Source organism: Anabrus simplex, chromosome 1 (assembly GCF_040414725.1).
Source record: "Anabrus simplex isolate iqAnaSimp1 chromosome 1, ASM4041472v1, whole genome shotgun sequence".
Classification (NCBI taxonomy): Eukaryota; Metazoa; Arthropoda; class Insecta; order Orthoptera; family Tettigoniidae; genus Anabrus; species Anabrus simplex.
The window spans coordinates 1,569,766,000-1,569,786,484 of NC_090265.1; the positions used below are offsets into that span (position 1 = coordinate 1,569,766,000).

At 38.1% G+C, this 20,485-nt stretch overlaps 1 protein-coding gene across 2 annotated transcripts in view; it reads left to right on the plus strand.

Moving 5' to 3' along the window:
- LOC136858532 (proteasome adapter and scaffold protein ECM29) overlaps positions 1-20,485 on the plus strand; it is a 925,266-nt gene that overhangs the window by 32,829 nt on the left and 871,952 nt on the right. For both annotated transcript variants that reach the window (XM_067138136.2, XM_067138135.2), the window contains exons 3-4: positions 13,579-13,695; positions 14,285-14,403. In XM_067138136.2, the coding sequence (XP_066994237.2) occupies positions 13,582-13,695; positions 14,285-14,403 (233 nt within the window). In that variant the 5' untranslated portion in view covers positions 13,579-13,581. The remainder of the gene's footprint in view (positions 1-13,578; positions 13,696-14,284; positions 14,404-20,485) is intronic.

Genomic DNA, 20,485 nt, shown 5'->3' on the forward strand with positions numbered 1-20,485 from the left:
GGAAAGCAACGGGAAACTATCTCACTCCTCATTTTCCTAGTACACCTCTTCAGTGATGCCTGGGCTGATGGCGGAGCTGTTGAGGTCCAAACCAGCCTTCAGGCTGAGTACTCGACATACATACAATACATACTGAGTACTTATTAACTTATTTTAGAAAATTATATTACTGGGATGTAAAGGATTGTTATAAATTGGGATGTTATATGCAAAAATATGCGGAGCCCAAAATCTATGAAGCAATATGACAGCACAACAATGAAGTCATTATTGTTTCTAAATATACTTGTAACTTTACGCCAACATTTGAACACTAAATCTGGGTAATGAAATAAAATGTTAATTTGAAATAAATATAAATAAAGAAATTAGGTGCCACCTGCAAAAGATTTGCAGGAATAATTGGCTCTGTAGAACATGAATGAACTCTTTCAAGGCGACGATCATCAGGCTGACGATGCTCCAAACTTGCTACTATTTAACCCTGAAAAAAAATGTTTTTAATAGAACATCTCTTTATTGCCCACCCTAGTATACACCATCAGCTTACAGGCAGTAAAGACAGCAAAACACACAGAAAACAAAAATTAAACAAATAAAATCTACTGTATATCCCTTAAAACTACTTAACTACATACTCTAACTAATTAGTGGCGCCCGCACAGGCGGAATACCAGGCCATGCACTGCACCACCCTTCACTATACAGATTTCACCCAGAGAACCAGTTGTGATGTAAACATAAGCACGTGCTTGGGTTAACGTTTATTGGTTAGTGCTGCCGCGGGTCACCTACGCGGAGACATGAAACTAGTTTGTTAGCCACATCATGGCTAATGCGATCCTAGATGCAATATAATTCCTCAAATAATTTAAGTCCGAGAAATAAACAAAAACTATTTGTATTCAATGTTATTTAATATAAACAAGCATTTCAAATTGAAGAGCGCCAGGGACGCATTCGCTCATGCTTGACCCGCCATTTTGTTAAGCTGTGAGCTTGTGAAGCAAGCAGTACAGTGAGTGAGTGAGACATTACTTGTTCTTGTGCAATGTGGATCACCGAGTTGAGTTCGTTAAGCATCGCAAAGGGAAACCTTTGAAAAGTGGCGAGAAGGCAATTGCATTGAATGTGTTTCATAAATTTTGTAAGAAATACCCGACTTTAGCTAAGGATTTGCGAAGCTGACATCCGAGTTCACTTGTGTTTCGGAGTGGAGCATTAATACCGCGCGCAGCGAACAACTGCACCTAGGATTGGTAAGAATACCTGGGAAATCGAAGAAGCACTTACTTGGAAGGCGTTCGTTCCTTATCATATTCTGATTAAGTAAAGTACCGGTACTGTACATTTTATTGTTTTAATATTGCCTCTTCTAAGTTCCCCGCTAGAATTTTACTTGATTAGAATATTAAATGTGTGAAGTTTTACTTATGTGCGCTGTTATGATTGATTTATTACGTATTTACTTTTCGGCCATAAATTCAAATCTACCTTTCTTTTCTGATATGTTAAATATCGAGATGCCAGTTATCATTCATAGTTGTTTATTTTACGTGGACAGTGAGTATAATTTGTGCCGTAATCCGCATCACAATTGCCTATCAACTACTGTACATTTTGACGTCAGTGGTATCCGGCAACAGTCTATGTAGAGCTAATCCTGAAGTAATCGCCGCAATCAAACGAGGTAACGACAGTTTCAAGACTGCCCACGTGGTTCCTGCCATGTGTTCGGGAGTAGCCCAATGATTCTCCAATCAGCGTTTAGACCGCGGATGGATACATACGGATACACATTTTTCTTTGTTTACATCAGGTTCGGTTCTCTCGGTGACGCGAGAATAGAACTATTGAGCTGCCTCTAACATGGGAGGATCTCCTAACCTCATGTTAGGGGCACCCCCTACATCAACTCTAATCTACTAACTCTTTATTCTACTACCTACAACTAACTAACAGAAAAAGAAAGAGACAACTGGCTGAATGCGGTATTACCCTGGAAGGAGAGAGCCCGTCCCGCCCGTGACACCACTAGCAGCCACACCCCGTGGGTCAGATGTCTTCCCCCACTTACACCTCGTTGGCAATGTGCTTCCCTCCCATTCTTTGCGTGGCAAATCGCAGAGGCGGATACCAGACCGTCATGCGACCCGTCACGCTCTTATCTATTGTCCCGCCTATTAATTCGAGTCGTCTTACATACACATCGCCTGTTCCCATCTTTGACTCTCTTGTTCCTCCCTGTGCGGACATTCTTTTCTCCTTGGGATGGGTCTCTCACACCCCATCCTTCCACCTCTTATACCCCTCCCTCCCTCCTTTTCCAAATCTTTCCATCTCTCTTTCTCACTTACCCTGTTCATCTACCTTATAGTAAGTTATCTACTATAGTTTTACACACTGCTTGCTTATTTTCAACACTATGTCCTAGAGTTAATATTTTAAACACTTTTAACAACACCGAACTTGTCAACAGTTCTACAGTTTCCTTATTCCTCACAGATCTTTCATCTTCTTTACGTCTCTTAGTCTAACAAAAAAAAAACCAACTAACTAATTGTACATTTCTTTACATTACCAATTTCAATACACCTGTTCATCTACCTTATTGTAACTTATCCACTGTAGTTTACACGCTGCTTGCTTATTTTTATACACTATGTCCTAGAGTTAATATTAAACACTTTAAACACACATAACTTTCCAACAGTTCTACAGATTCCTTATTCCTCACAGTCCTTTCATCTTATTTACGTCTTTTAGTCCAGAAAAAACACTCACTAATTGCACATTTCTTAACATTACCAATTCAATTTTTATACCATCTCTTTACCGGTCCTCTCTCAACTTATCTTCATCCATCTAATTTCTTTATAACAAGGTTATACTACCTCACCCTTATCCAGCAATTACCTACTCATCTCTTATTAGAATCTGTTACTAATCTTTACAGGCTTCTTCTATTGTGTCTAGATTATCTATCATATAACACATTTATCAACTCATCCTCGTTCTTATCTAGCTATTCCAACTCATTTCTTAATACTAATATCTACAATCTCTTCTTTTTGTCGCTACATTAGCTGAAACATAACACATTCGACAACATAATACAATCTTCTTTCAATATCTACAATTTTCTTTTTATAATACATTCTTTTCCAGTATATTTAGATCTCCTCTTATTATATTTACATTATATATAATCTAACAATTTCGTCTGCATGTTTCCTCCCCTTCCTTTGAAACACCATTTTACCTATTATTCCCTTAATTTCTTTAAAACTCTAGCTCTAACCAAATTTAAATATTTTGATATATTTGTTCCTCTTTCCCATTCTCTGCACAGCCATGATGTCATCTTATAATGCTTTTCTACCTTTTCTATCTCCTTCTTATTCAACACTTTCTTTTTCATCTCTTCTAATGCACTACATTGATTAAATACATGTAGGTCCGACAATCCCTTTCCACATAAAATACATCTATCCTTATTTTCTCGACCTATCCATCCCCAATTTTTTTGGAACTCCCATAACCCACCAGTATAAACCTCTTTTACATCTCCTGCCCTCAGATTCTGTTCTCGGGTTCGTAGTCTCCACCAATTTGTTTAATACTGATAGCGAGTCTCTTTCCCTACATTCCATTATTAAACTCTGTCTTTCTCTATCAGCCACTCTCCTTTTAACCCTTCTCCATACCCATTCTTTCCTTTCTCCCCATCTTCCCACACCCTAGATCTCTTAGCCCTAAATTTTGTAATTTATTTTTACACTTATTCACCCAGTACCCTTTGTTCTCCATACTTTTCTGGAACCTATACACCTCTTGTAATAAATCCCCTCCCTTCCCTTCTTCCAATCTCATCCAATACTTCATCACCCTCTTAGCTATAGGCCTAGTAATGTCTATCGATTCTTTACATACTAATCTAGCCCCCACATTTGCAGTACAGTCTGGAACCCCATCATAATCTTACTAAATTTTGCCACCACCTGATTTAGTTCCTTTCTACTCTCCTCCAATCCCCACACTTCTACCCCATATAACATTTTTCCTTTAACCAGTGATTGGACACCATTCTCTGAATTTTGTACTTTATATCCGGGAATTTACTTTCTAATACTCCCACTGCTGCAAGTGCTCCCCCCCCCCTTAAATTTGGCCCTTATGTTCTGATCCTTCCAAGATCCGTTACTACTAATGATTTGCATAAACTGAATCCTTAGGATGATTGTATAATATATTGTATAATAGAGCTAGACTAATTGCCTCCTTCACGTCACTTCCCATTTTAATTCTAAATCACACCACCCCTTCTACCTCATTCTGTACTCTCTCTACTATCTTATTTTTTATTAAAACTGTTATCCCACCAGGATTTCTTCCCATTCTCCCCATTTTTTTTCTTTATCACATTGACTACTCTATACCCATCCCATTCAATTTCTACCCCTTTCCCTACCCAAGTCTCTACTAGGGCAATGATCTCAAACTCCTTTACTAATTTCTTGATTTCTTTATTCCCTAGCTTCCCCATCAACCCCTCAGTGTTCCACAACCCTATCGTCATATCTAGTTATTTATTCCCTCCCCCTCTTTGCTTCTGTGCTTCTCCACTTCCACCCATACTCCTTGTCACTCTTCCTTACAAGTCTTCTCCATTTCTATCCTCTTCTTCCTTTCTCTTGTCCTCCTTCCCTTTCTCCGTACCTACGCCTTTTTTCTTTCCCCATAAATCTTTCAAACTTAATGATCTTTCCTTATTTAGCACCTGTCTTCTCTCCATTTTACTTTCTGTGTTCCTTTTACTCGGAGAGGATGAATCATTACCCTGTCTCCTATTACCTTCATTCACACTTCGCACCACTCGTGACACATTACTTGCTTCCTCCACCTGTACGTTGTGCTCACTCTTCAAGGTTTCTGCATTCCCGACCATCTGGTTGCTGGCACTGCTGTTCAGCAGTTCTCTACTTCCTCTACCTGATATGTTGTGGACTTCGCTCACTTCCGTAATATCACTCCCTTCCACGTCACTGCCACTTTTCATTATGCCTTTCCTTGCTACTCCCTCTGCCATCAAGGACTCCTACTGCTGCTGTTGGTGATCATCAAGTTTTCTTTGCCGGCCCACCACCCATATACGAGTCCATCTGCCGTCTCCAACCACCGATCGCTGCCCTCTAATATATGCTTTAAGGCCTTGTTTTTTTTTTGCCTCCCATAAATGTCTGTTCAGGATTCTGTTCTCCTTCATGGCTTCCCTGTTCATCTCCCTTCTTATCCACACTTCCTCTCCTTTTAAATTGCTCGATTTTCTTATCACAATGTCAGCCATCTGTGTAGATAATAATTTCACTCTGATGGGCCTCCTTCCCTTATCTTTCCCCACACGATGCACATAGTCTGTATCAACTTCGCTAAAGTTGATCTTCATATATCATAGATAGAAAAGAAAGACCCACCTGATCAATACTGATTTGTATTATTATAAGTACTGATCAGGTGGATCTTTCTTTTCTATCTATGATATATGGTAGATATCAATAGTGTACCCGATGCATTTACTGGACGTATTACAAAATGGTGCCTACGGAAGATAGAGGCCAGCCAAGGCAAAGAAATGTGTAGTAGGATATCGATACTTATATATGTCAGAAGGCCATGACTAACTTAAACCTACCACTATGAAGGCGGTGTACAATGGTGTAGAATCGATAGAATTGTTTTTAAAAAATAAGAAGGGTCAATCGGATTATTATAAAAACTGACTTAAAAAATTGACCTCGTAAGGATAAGACTTCCTGAACATCGCTCTAAAAAAATAAGCAAGATTTGCAGTATCTAACGTGAATTTTAAGCTCAGAGGTCGGTAATATTGAAGTAAACGAAGAGATAAACGTTGAAATACAGTAAAGAAGAAATAAAATCCAGAAATTTCGAAAAGGTCGTCAAAATACTTAGACGCAAAATCGTTCGGAAACAAGAAGTTGATTGAGTCGCGAGAGCTTGAAATTGAGCTATATTAAGTGGAAATAATAGCAACGATAGCCTAAATAAAGAGGCAATCATTATAAAAATATATATATACTTCGCAGAACCATGATGAATTCACATTTTCCAGTATCGATGGATATTGTCTACTGTGTTGATGAACAGATAATGGCTTGCTAAATCGGCATAGACCAACCTGGAGGGAGATATCATCCTGGCAGTTAAAACCACCCGACCCGTGTGGAGGAGGTCACTCTACCCGAGATACCAGTGATGGAGAACCTGCCCAGTTCTCAATCCAAGGCCTGTGACCAGACCGAAGAGCAACTAAGGCCCGAGATATTGAATGGCGAGCTAAGTAATAGTATTAAGTAGTATAATTTCTTACGTAGAGTATTACCAGTATATGCAATAGATCTGAATAGCCTAAACGTGAGATAATTAAGTGTGCAGTGAATACAAGAAAGTGCAGTGTGACATATTTAAGACGATATCTCGTGACAGATTGGTAACGTATTTACTATATCATCGTATCCAAGGAAGTAAGAATACGATTTTAAAGTGCGACGTAGTGTAACATATGTTTCATAGAATCCCGGTTAGTTAGAAAGATCCATGAATGATGTAATACCAGTCAAACCCAGTTTACGTCACAGAGGGACGCATGTTTGAATTGGTTAAGTTAAATTACCATACTCTTTGCTGTGTTGTTATATTGAAAAAAAATAGATACTGAATTTGGGGTTATATGTTAAATTGTATGACAAAATGCGTTTTGAGGAACGAATTCTGCGCTATTGCAGTGATACGTATCGTTGTGTTTAATTAATATTGGAGGTTAAACGCGATAATTATAGATGTTAAATGAATTAAATATGGGTTGAAACGAAGGTTAGTAATGAAATAATGAAGTATATATGATACTTTAATAGTATTATTGTGCAGATTAACAGGAAGTAAAACGTGTGTGTGTATATATATATAGATAGATAGATAGATATATAGATATATATATAATGTGCGATATAGGAGCACAAGTAAAGCGACTACGGAATATAAGTATGCCCCAGGGAGGAACTATAGCAAGGTATGGACAGTAAAATTACGCATATTTTAATGAAGTGTGAAAGTGGTTTGACTATTATAACAACCGGTGATGGGTATATGAATGCATGACTGTGTCGTATTCTGAATGAATGTTAATGGCGTGGAAGATGAAACTAGGATGTAACTAGTATGGTAATGTAGTGTTGAAATATCTTAATGTAGGCACTTGCACATCCATATATGAAAAAAATGCTTATTGGCTACGTGCATATTGAACTGGAATACGTTACATAAGAAATTATATAGCTAGAGTAGGGAAATTATTTGAGATTTACGTAGGATATCATCGATGGTTTATTAATCTGAAATATTATTAGAGCGAATATTTAGCTAGGAGCCATACTTCAGTGGCAGTTGGACCGAGAAGCTTAGTGCGTCATTCAATATTTCATTTTCTTCACTGTAGTCTGCACCAACGAACTCAGATAATTTTCAATGTAACTTAGGTCACTGATATTAGTATTCAGAACACTTTTATTCATATTCAGTTCATTTCCACGATAATTTGAACAATGTAATGATTGTATTTTTGATGAGGGTGTATAATTAACACCGTGAGTGATGGAATAATTTACTGATATACCGAATTTTGACCGTGATCAGAAGACTATGATATACTGTATACTTAAATGACCAGATGTAAATTTTAATAGAAAGATGAAACAAAGCAACAATTCATTTCAGGAATACGCGACCCAGAATGTTAAGATATGAAAACTTAGTTTAGGAATAAGCCAGCGCTGACTTAGAATATTTGATTTAGGAATTAGAATATTTATTTATTAGGTTGACAATTGGAAGATCATGAGCAATATTTGACATTAACCATTTCTTTCGCAAGTCTTGATAATTTAATAAATGTGTTTCTTGATTGATTTTTTTATAGAATGGAATGAGTTTTCATTTGTAATGGTAGTCTGTAGTTATACTTAGTGAGTAAGGTTCTCGTTATGCAGATGTGTTTGTCGAAAGGTTGACTGAAGTTTGCGCATGCGAAATCCACTACTGAGCGTTGAATTACGTAATGCTGGACCGCATATGGTGTCATTATTTTCTCTTTGAACGCACGTTAAACCAAAACATAGAAAAATTAACCATTTTTCTGGAGGCATGAATACCCTGAGATATGTAACTGACTAGTTGGGAAAAATACTGTGGTCACCCTGACCCGTAGGGTGCAATAGGAACATTATGAAATTAAGACAAAAAGTTGATCTCCATCCTATTCTGGACCACTTCCACCACTTTCTATACTAGTTCCACTTTAGATACTTTTCCTCTTCTTGAACACCATGTATAAAAATATTCTTTCTCACACTTTCTTGCACACCCCTCTCTACTACTCTCTTCGCTTCTCTCAGGTCCCGCTCCAAACTTCTTACCTTCTGTTTCAACAGGTCCAACTCATCTTTATTACACCCTTCCTCTTCTAATATCTTCTTTATATCTTCCTTAATACTCAATTTTAAGTCCATAAACCCCTTGGATAACTCTCGAAACATTTCTCTTATTTGCTCCGTCTGACAAGCCTCTCTTACCTCTCTTATCACTTCGAACTCTTCCCATCCAATGGAACCAACTGGGCCTGGTCCAGGATGAACTTCCACTCCTCCTATTATCAACAGTACCATCACCACCGCCGCCACCAGTAGAGTAGCCACCATCCTCCTTTTTTCACCCTTCTGCTCCATTCTTGTCTCCATTCTCCTTCCCTTTTTACATTTCCAGCTACTAATCGCTATCCTGTATTGTGTCTACGTGTTACCCATTGCTCCGCGCTCCACTCAGCACATCCGCACTCCTTGCTGACTCAAAGATGACTGGTAGCATACCATGTTTTTCCCTACTCCACCAATAAAAGATTTACTGTAAGTTTCACTAGTAGAATTTACTCCCAAAACAAAGTAAGCACATACAATAATCATTACATAACACAAATGTAACAAAAATGTGCCCAGGCACAAGAAATTTGTACAAGGTTGCAATCTTTTGTGAAAGTACAATACTGCTGCATTAATCTGAGGGATGTCCTGGTGTTGAATATGAGTAGTATAACATCATATAAATCCAGATGTCGGACGATGTATTGAAGGATGTCTAGAAGAAAACCGAAGGAGACCGTATCTTAGAAAAAGTCAAAAGTGTAAAGAATACGAAGACAGACAAGTAAGAAAAAAAAATAACAAGCTTACCCCTTGACACTGCAGCAGGAGCACAACGGTCAGCAGCTTCTAGTGTTGTGAGGGCTAGGCGGAGTTTTAGGCTCAAGGCGAAGGGAAGGAGTGGTAGGGGGAGAATGAGGGGGAAGAGGGATGAGGGAATCTGTGTGAATGATTACTAGCGTGATATTTATTGAATTTCTTATCGTAATATTTGGTGACTATGGAGATTTAGACTCCAAGAGAACATTAGTGTTTTCGGAAATTCCATTAATATTAAAATTGGGATTGGTAAACTGGTCAAGAGACATGAAGTACTCTTCCGTGATATTAAGAAGTGGGGCCTTTCTGATTGAAACTAATTATGTTTATATCCTATTAGATATTAGTGAAGTGACGATTGAAATTTTTGATGCTGACTCATAGCGGAAAACCTATTGTGCTTAATGTCATGACTTCCTTTAGTTTTCTTTCGGATATCCTTAATACATCGTGCCATACCTGGATTAATATGACTTCATACTACTTACATTCAACACCAGGATATCCCTCTCATTAATACAGCAGTGTTTTTAACAGGAGACTGTAATCTTGTACAAATTCTGTGTACCTGGGCACATTTTTGTACTTGTCTAGTGATGAATTGAGTGATCGTGTTGTTTTTATTATCAATTGTGCATCAAGATCAAGACTGTACATAATCACAGACTATACATACAGCATTCAGATTTTAATCCACTGTATGTTTTCTGACTCATTATGATCAATGTTTGAAAGATTTTACTGTTCTGTTTGACATTTTTAAAAGGACATTTTATTGCTATGTCTCTTTCTTAGATTTTATCTTGTAAAAATTGCTGAAGATGATTGTATAATGATTGAGACTAGTCCAAAAAATCTTTTCTTAAATGAACTGATGACAATTACATCATATCAATGTATTGATTAGGTGGAAAATAAACTCCTTTTCTTAATAAGGAGTAATAAAAATGTCTTCACCTACCGCAGTGCTTGGCGAATGGGTGTATCGTCTTTTATGTTCACTGGGTTGCATTAAACTAGATTGCAAGGGGCGGGTGGACCCCCCCTGTATTGTTACGACTAAAACCCTGTCTGTTTCATTGATCTAATTTAATGTAAGATGGCTCAATTATACTTGAGATGAATGACAAAAATTCACTTATTTGTGGCTATTTACAAAATCTCCAGTCCTCACAGCAGGTCATCACTAGTTTGTACTTACCTGAACTAGCTTTCCTTCCTTAATCTTGAGTGACAGGCCTTCAACTTTCACTTGTCTCTGCACGTAGCAGTTACTCAACTTAGCAACTACATTACAAGCACTCTATTGTTCCATTACATTCTTGTATTGTTTTAAATTGTGTTTTCATTAAAATTAAGTTTCTATCCATTTTTGTAAAGGATATATGAGACTTTTTTTTTTTTTGTGTATTAGGTTATTTTAAGGTTGCATTCTTGTTATGTGCTAATTTATTCTGCAACATATACCCCCAATTTCTTTAAGGCAACATGAATCACTCGACATAACACAACAGCAGTTTAGTTACTATCCGACAATCCTGACGACGACTCTCTCTCTCTTTCTTGACACTCCAATACTACTCCAATACACTCAATGACAACCACTCTCTAACACCACTCCAGTAGTCCAACACAACAACATTCTTTCAAAACTCTTGACACTGACTGACACACTACACGGACTTCTGGTATTCACGTGTGCCCTCCTTTCATATTCCTGCTGATGAAGTACTAGAATCTTAAGGCTGTGACTAGAGAAGGAATATTCTTGTTTTGCCTTCCAGAAGACCCTATCTTTGGGAGGGAGGGTTCTTGGCCCGAGTTACCCCTTTCAGGAAATACCGAAGAAGGTTGGCAGTAACCTGAGGATGGAACGTTACCTACTGCATACATTCTGTTGCAAGATTGTAGATTAGATGAAGTTAGCTTGAGATAAGAACAGTGAACAACAGTGAAGCCTGTCAGCGTTTTAGGAAGAAATATGGCACAAGATTTACCACATAAACACCATTTATCTGTTTTTATTCTAATGGAAGTATAATTTATCAGGGTTTCTCAGAAAGACCTGGCAGAAGAATACGATGTTTGGTGATAAGAAAACAATGTTGGTGTTGGTTATCAATCAGTCACTACTGATCTGCATTTAGGGCAGTCGCCAGGTGGCAGATTCCCTGTCTGTTGTTTTCCTAGCCTTTTCCTAAATGATTGCAAAGAATTATTGAACATTCCCTTTGGTAAATTATTCCAATCCCTTACTCCCCTTCCTAAAAATGAATATTTGCCCCAATTTCTCCTCTTGAATTCCAGCTTTATCTACATATTGTGATCTTTCCTACTTTTAAACACACCACTCAAACTTATTCGTCTACTGATGTCATTCCATGCCATCTCTCCACTGACAGCTCGGAACATACCACTTACAATTTACAAATTTCATCATATAGATCCGTTTTGATACTGCTTAAATTAAGAACTAGTGTTAGGTTTGTTGGTGCACTCAGTCTATACACTTCACTTTACAAGTGAAAAGGCATTCAGTATTAAAATATATCAGGTATATATTCCTTGGTACATGTTTCGTCTAATTTAAGACTTGTTCAGCCATAGCGTCTTTTAACAGATTAAGATTCATCATTATTACTGTCTAATAGTTTAAAAAAAACTTTCTTGTAACAATTCTTCACATGTTAAAATTTGAATGGTATTTCTTTAAATATGACATGCAGTGCTGGTAGCTGGTAGCTTCAGTGTACGGACTGAGGGATATTTGAACACTGACCTCGGAATAGGAAAATGGGATCTTATCCAAATCAGAATACTAAAAGCTTTAATTCCTGTGAAGATTCCTTTCAAAAGACAAGGTCTGGAAAGAAAGAGACGTATAAGTAATGGGTTTAAACCTTCAGAAACAAAGAAATGAGTTTTCGTCACGTTTGCCTGACATAAAAACTTACCATCAAAGTTGATGAATCTCCCTATAGCCGGTTCCCATCAGAGTCTCACTTTGACTTGCTTCTCACCATGCAACTGCGTGTTATAATTATGTTTCCTCTCGCCCAGTGGAACTTGGCTGGGGGCGGCAGGAGGGGGAGCAGCGCTTTTAGTATTTCTTTCTAGCAACTATAAGTTTCATAATAAAAATCCCTGGGTTTGTAAGCGTAAAAGTAGGGTACTTTGAACTCTTGCAATTCCTGGTGCTAGTCTTATGTTGTTCTTTCTTTTTATTTTACGTATAATTTTATTAATGGTATTAACACTGAACCCATTCATATTGGCTGTCTTCTCTATATACCGTAATTCTTTCTCTCTTTCCGGGTGAGATAAAGGTAAATTGAAGGCTCGATAAACCATACTGAAATAAGCAACTCTCTTATAACTCCAAAGGATGTAAAGAATAATTTTTAATGGTCACCAGAGTAAACGTGTCATTTTTATATACTTTATAAGAGAACTTACTGGGTTCCCTCTTGACGGTCACATCCAAGAAATTTAAAGCATTATTGTTCTCTATTTCAGCTGTAAATTTGATTCTTTCATCTAATGAAACTAAAAATGGTAAAATATTGTTTTTATTGTTATAACGTTTATCTATTATTACAAAAGTATCATCTATGAATCGTGTCCAAAAATCTAAACCTTGAATATGTCCAATTATTTTGTAGTTTTCTAAATGGTCTAAATAAGTGTTGGCCAGGATACACGAGGCTGGAGCGCTCCCATTGGTAATCCCTCTTGACTATAGATAGTGTTGTTGAGTTTGTCTTAAGAGGTGAGAATTTTCTCTTGTGTCCTTTTAGGAAAAAAAAATTGCTCCCTCTGTGGATCAGTGGGGGAGTGTTGGCCTTCGGATCCAAAGATAATGGTTCAAACTTGGCAGAGTAGTTGATTTTTTGAAGAGCAAAAAAAAAAAAGTCCATTTGGTACTCCATATTGTAAGATGTCGGCATGCAAAAGATCTCTGGGAACACATTTGGTGTTTACCTGTCAAAATTAATTAAATCTCAGCCAGAGACGTCCAAGAGAGATTCATTTTACTCTGCCATCTAATAGGTCTAGAGTAAGATGGAATGCCGAAATTGACGAACAAGCAGCCAGGTGGCATCATTTTAAAATGCTTGCAAATGGTAGCTATGGCCATACAACCTTGCTCTTTCCCATCCTTGCATCACCCAAATCCTTTCTATGTGTCTGTGAGACGTTAAACCAGTAGTAAAAGAAAAAGAACATGTGAGGATTGATTATTGCTGACAGTGGATGCTTATTTCAGGTTATGGAATTACTGGTGCATATCAACAAGCGTATCAAGAGCCGCCCTATGGTACAACTTCCAGTAGAGGCTTTATTGTTGCAATACCAGGATCCATCTGCCAGTTCCTTTGTCACGGTATGTATGTTAATAGTTTTGTAGCATTTCTGTTGAGTGAGCTGAACGAGGAATTTTTTCAGAACATTCACATTCCAAGAGATGGCTTTAGACGTTTGCACCATATGTTTCATGGTCATTTCAACCTTTTGTTATGTTAAAGTGTGGCAGCCACTGTGGCATCCATTGATCCATCCTGAAGTAGATAAGTTTCCTCTCTTACAAATTACAGACAAGGGTAATAAAACTTCTACTGATTTTAGTATTTGGTACTTATTGAAGTGGAGATAATTTCTTATATTCTGTGCTATTAGTTTTTTTTAAGAAAATGGGATTTTTTACCTGAAAAATCCTATAGTCTCCGGAAGGGTATCCATGGCCAAAACCCAAAATGAGTCATATTTGTGTTATGTCATTAGTTTGACTTTGTTAATTCAAATTGGTATTTCGTTGCACTTCATTGTCCACAGATGAGACTCTCAGTCTGTTGGCTTCTTATCTATTGTCATTGGTTTTAAAGAATTAATTTAGAAGAAGATTTTTAATGCTCCATAACTAATTTAATTATATTGAGGGATTTGTTCTAATTTTTTTCGTATTTTCTTAACAGAACTTCACCATCATCTATATCAAAATGGGGTACCCTCGACTTCCATTAGCCAAACAAGCGGAACTTGTGCCGTGTGTTTTAAATGCTTTAGAGGGAAAGCCACAGAGTCATCAAGACAGGTAAGCTGCTGTTGATTAAATAACTTTGCATCCAGGAGATAGTGGGTTGGAGACCCACTGTCAGCGGCCCTGAAGATGGTTTTCTGTGGTTTCCCATTTTCACACCAGGCAAATGCTGGGGCTGTACCTTAATTAAGGCCATAGCCGATTTCTTCCCACTCCTAGGCCTTCCCTATCCCATTGTCGCCATAAGACCTATTTGTGTCGGTGCAACGTAACGCAAGTTCTAAAAAAAAAAGAAAAAGATTAAATAACTAGTTTCTACGTGCATAGTAGCATGTTCAGAAATGAAATGGAGTATGCATCAAGGTGTATGCTTGAACTTTTCTTTGACTTCTGGTATTGATATATTTTTAAAAATATTAAATTCCAGTTTTGCTGTAAGTCACTTTTTCCCCTTAATTTTTTTATTTTTTATTCTTTTTTTTTTAGTTTCATGTTTCTTATATTATTGTGGAAAGTTTTGGTCATGAACTATCTTGTTGGCAGATATATAACGAATTTAATCAGAAATCTTAGTTTTCTCAATCCTCCTATGTTAAACCTATTAGACCTTATGCTGTTTCTTAATACAGCCTTGGAAATGTTCTTTCTTTCCCATGCTGTGAGTGTAGCTACTCGCGTTGGGGTCAGCAGATACAGAAGGAGTTCTCCTTTCTATATTGTACCAAATATAGAGGTATGTTTTTATAGAAGTTTCTTGCAGATCCCCTCCACGTGTGTTATGGATTTCTTCTTGCAGGTGGTTCTTCAATACTTTGGCTCTCTGAACAAGGCACATTTTGTCTCTGTGTTGAATGTGTCCAGACCATTTCAGTTGTCCTTTGTCCTTTCTATAAGGTATCACAGAGGCTCCTATTGAGTCACAAATGTGATTGTTTTTGATCCAATTTTCCCATGTCTCTCCCGTTGATCAACGTAGCATTCTCATTTTGGCAACATGCAGTTTCTGATTATGCCTGGCCTTTGTCATCCATGTTTTTGCACTGTATGTCATTGCTGGTCTGATCACAGTGCTATAAACGATACCTTTGATTTTGGCAGGCATTCTTTTATTACATATAACACCGGTCACTGATCACTACTTTAGCCAACCGACATTGATTTGGAGTCAAACATCAGTATCCGCTGTTACCTTGCTGTTGATCATGAATCTGAAGCACCTGAATCATCTACCAACTTTAAGGACTCATCATCAATTCGGAAAAATGTTCGTTGTGGGCCGGTGTGTTGTGGATTGGAAAAGTTGATGTATACATGCACTCAGTCTTCTCCCTACTCGCTCTCAGTCCATGGCTATAAAGTTGCTAGCCTCTATCTCTCCAGAACCTCTTCAATCTGCTGTCATATTCCACTTATAAAGACTAGGCATTCACATACAAAATGCTCTGTGGTAGCTCATGCATTAAGATGTATGCTCAGATATTTTCTGACCAAATTAAATAAGAATAGACTAACCACTGAACCCTGTTGAATGCCACACTTCAAGGGAAACTATCAGACTCCCCAGCTCTACTCTTGAAATTAGTGAGTGGCATTTCATAGGATGTTTTCACTGCATTTATCAGCAATTCTGGCTCAAATTGCCTTTGTAAAATATTCCATACCATTCCTTTGGGAACTCAATCATATGCACATGGGTGTGCTAAGTACCAACTGATGAGCACAACTTAGCACATAGCGGCGAAACGTGCGCAACCAAGAATGAGTTAGCTGGAAAATTTATAATGTCAATAACGGACCATTAAATTGGTATTACATACTGCTTAATCGAGCAGTTTGTCTCCTTACTCCCAGTTCTTCCCAGCCCTAAGTTTGGAACATGTTCGTAATACTACTCTTTTGTTGGAAGTAATCAAGAACAAATTGTGCTGCTTTCGTTTGGATGTTTTCTAGGTATTGTATCAAGTAGTCGTGATGTGGATCCCATACAATGGCATTATTAATCCCATCTTATTAGAGATTTATACACCCTCTCCTTTACATACTTACTACAATCCCTAAATACTTTCATAACCTTTATTTACAATACCGGTACTGTTTATGTAATTATCCCAATGAAGATCTTTCCTTACATTAACACCTAGGAACTTGCAATGATCTCTTTAAGGTACTATTAGCCCATCAATAAAGTAATTAAAACTGAGAGGACTTTCCTCTTGGTGAAAGTTACAGGCTGATTCTTCATCCCGTTTACCATCATATTTATTGTCTGCTGTCCATCTTGCAACATTTTCAAGGACTTTTATAGTCGCTCACAATCCTGTAAATTACTGTATTTACTACTCTATACAGTACTAACTCATGCTCCCGTGCTTTGCTACAGAATTTTACATAGTATATGGAATTCTAGGTAAAATACTATACACATTGCGAGTAAGATTTTATTAGATTCGCCAAAATACTGCACGGGGAGGTCGCCCATATGTCATTTCTCAGGTACAGTCCAGGTTGGGGAGATAACATCATAATGGCAGGCCCCATTTCTTCTGCCAGTCACTGTTAAGTTTGGAAGATTGGATTATAATGGCAGACCTCCTTGCCTACTGCTAGTCACAATCAGTTCTGGGAGATTTCATTACAAAGGCAGGCCTCCTTTCCTATTTCCAGTTATGTTCCGTGTTGGGGAATTTTCATTATAATAGCAGGCTCCCTTGCCTACAGCCAGTCACATTTTAATTCTACTGCCTTTCAGATTATATTGTCCGAGGTAGTGGTGGTGGTGGTGGTTGTTATTGAACTCGGGTTGTTTTATGAAACTTCTGTGTTAACTACATTTTTTGTTCTCTCCTATGGCTGCAGAATAACAAGACTGCCTGGAGCATTTACATGTGATCAGGCTGTGTATAACTGGCCATCGGAAATACAGTCATTCCTTAAATCGACATCAGCAACTTTTAAAGACTGTCTCTGAGCTATATTGTCACTGTAAAGCATATTTTAATGGGAAGTTGCATTTGTTTGAATAGGAAGTGGTGGTCGAAGGAAATCGGAGGAATGCGGGGGATGAAAACTGTTCCTCCTGCATTACATCCCATGAAGATCGTTGCTTTGATCACGTTACTATGCAGAGACTTCACTTGCAGTCAGTTGCCTTTACAAAGCTTAGGAAATATCACCTCCTCACTCCGAATACCCTTCTGCCATTGCTCCCACCTGTTAGTGCCAACAGTCATTCTTGCTACTTTCATGTCTGTTACTTCCAACTTAAGAATAAGATATCCTAAGTCAACCCAACTTGCACTTCCGTAAAGTGCCGGGCTGAGTGGCTCACTGGTTGAGGCGCTGGTCTTCTGACCCCAACTTGGCAGGTTTGATCCTGGCTCAGTCCGGTGGTATTTGAAGGTGCTCAAATACTTCAGTCTCATGTCTGTAGATTTACTGGCACATAAAAGAACTGCTGGACTACATTTCATCACCTCAGCAACCCCAAAAACTGTCAAAATTAGTTTGTGGGACGTAAAAGCAATATTATTATTATTATTATTATTATTATTATTATTATTATTATTATTATTATTATTGTTGTTGTTGTTGTTGTTATTCTTATTATTCTGTCTAATTTCCTCCTGGAGATTTTCTACCCTTATTCGTCTGCAGACAAATTTCACTTTCTCAGTCCTAGATTTAGTTCACTACAGATCCTATAGTGGTCTGTACCATCAAAAAAACCCTGGAAAACCTGCACATTCCTGACAGATTTCCTGAATTCAAAATGTCTGTTAAGATATAGTCTATTATGGATCTGGGGCCTTTACCCTCCCATGTGTAGTGGTGAATAAATAATCTTACGCTTCTCCCCTCTAATGGGTTAGGGACTTCTGGTGGACTGCATAGTCCTAGCATCCTGAGTGCAAGGGGTCCATGACTCAGAATATGTTCCAGATGCCCAATCCCATTTCATAGCAACTAATATCCTGACTCTCAGGACCATTTACTTGGCCACTCTGCCATTGCCCATGTTTCACGAACTAGGACTGACTATAGTAACCCACACCACGAACCACTGGAAGATAGATATGGAAAAGACAAAGAAAGAGTCAGATATGAGTAATAGGAAATACAGCATACAGAAACAGGAACTAAGGTATACGGGAGGTCTAGGAAAACCTGATATAACAACTATGGCATCGTGACCTAGCAAATGCTTGCGCGGTTTTAGCCACGCAGCTGTCTGCTTGCATTCAGGAGATGGTGGGTTCAAACTGTGCTGTCGACAGCCCTGAATGTGGTTTTCTGAGGTTTCCCATATTCACACTAGGCAAATGCTGCGGCTGTGCCTTAATTAAGGCCGTGGTTGCTTCCTTCCCACTCCTAGCCCTTTCCTACCCCATCATCACAATAATTATTATGTTTGTTGTTATTTGCTTTACGTCGCACCGACACAGATAGGTCTTACGGCGACGATGGGGCAGGAAGGGGCTAGGAGTGGGAAGGAAGCGGCCGTGGCCTTAATTAAGGTACAGCCCCAGCATTTGCCTGGTGTGAAAATGGGAAACCACGGAAAACCATCTTCAGGGCTGCCGACAGTGGGGTTCGAACCCACGATCTCCCGAATACTGGATACTGGCCGCACTTAAGCGACTGCAGCTATCGAGCTCGGTAATTATTATGAAATTAATGTTGTAATGGTCCACCTTTTCAATACTATAATATGCAATATATTTGAATTACATTACTAAACTAGGGTCTGGTTTTGGCCTTGGCTGGCCATCTTCAGCCCTAATGTAATACGTCTAATAACTAAACAAATGTACAAACACACAATTGACATTAAAATCTGGGATGAACTATGTGTAAAATTTGAAAAATAAATTAGGCTCTAAATTCTTAGCATCTGGAGTGTGGTCATCATCCAGACTCTTTCTTGCATTAACCCGATGAGTGCTACGCCCGCCTATAGACGGGCTGACGCGGCCAGTCCACCAGTGCTACGCCCGTCTATAGACAGTGCGCGTGAATTTAAATTTTTTTTAGTTTCCCGGTTCGCTTTTGAGTGCGAATTTGATCTCCGACATGTTCTGCCATCTGTTGGGCTTTATGTAGAACTATCTGAGCAGAGATTATAGCTTCTGGAAGTAACTTACAGAGCTTTTTGTAGACGTCTAGGGAGTTCATCTGTGATGTAAACAAACATGGCGGAACAACAATCTATTTGATCTTGCAGCGATGTTATTTCGGTTCACAGAATCTTTCAGTTATTAACCACAGTGGAAAGTGATGATGGATATGATCATTTTAAGGAATTTTTTAGCGATTTTGAAAGTGAGAGTGATAGAGAGAGTGCCGAAAATACTGTATGTGAGAAAGAAACAGAGCCTCCTTCTAGACGAAAGAAGAAAAGCACGGTGAGTACAATAGCAATTTTATCACTAATTTCGTGGCGGACGGATTACTTCTCTTCACCAGAGTTTCAAGTAACTGTGACAGCTCTGAGGGCCAAGTAGTGTTTGATTACAACTCGAAAATGATTGATTTTTTAGAAATTTTGTGCCAGTGGAGTTGGTGCAGATAGTTGAACAAATCGGCATCACAAACAACCAGTAGAAAACATTTAGCTATCACCACGTTCCAGGTTTGGAAATTATTTTAAAATATCAACTTATATACTTCTAAGTATTTGCATCTATTAGTTGCCTACTGATTTTAGGAAATAATATTATTTTGGGCTCTTTACTTTATAAAGATAATGCACGCATGGGCTCATAAGTGTAATTTTGTTTTGTCTCAAAATAATGTTGAACATAAGTGTAGGATTTACAATTTGCATTTAGATTTATAAACAACCAACATTTATAAACATTTTAAGCTAATCACCCCACTGATAAGTTAAAAATTGGGGGTTCTACAAATTTTTTTACATACAAATGAAAAAACTCAGCACTGAGGTACCAAACAGTCAACTGGTAACTCAGCACTTAAGAGGTTAATATTCATAGAATTGTTAGTTCCATCATTGCTAATCATTACAATTTCAATTGCAAAACGGGAACTAGTAAATGTTGATTCTGTAGTCAGACCATTAATCACCAAATCTACTTGAGTGGTGTTAGCAGTACGCAAGCCACTGGATACAACTGTA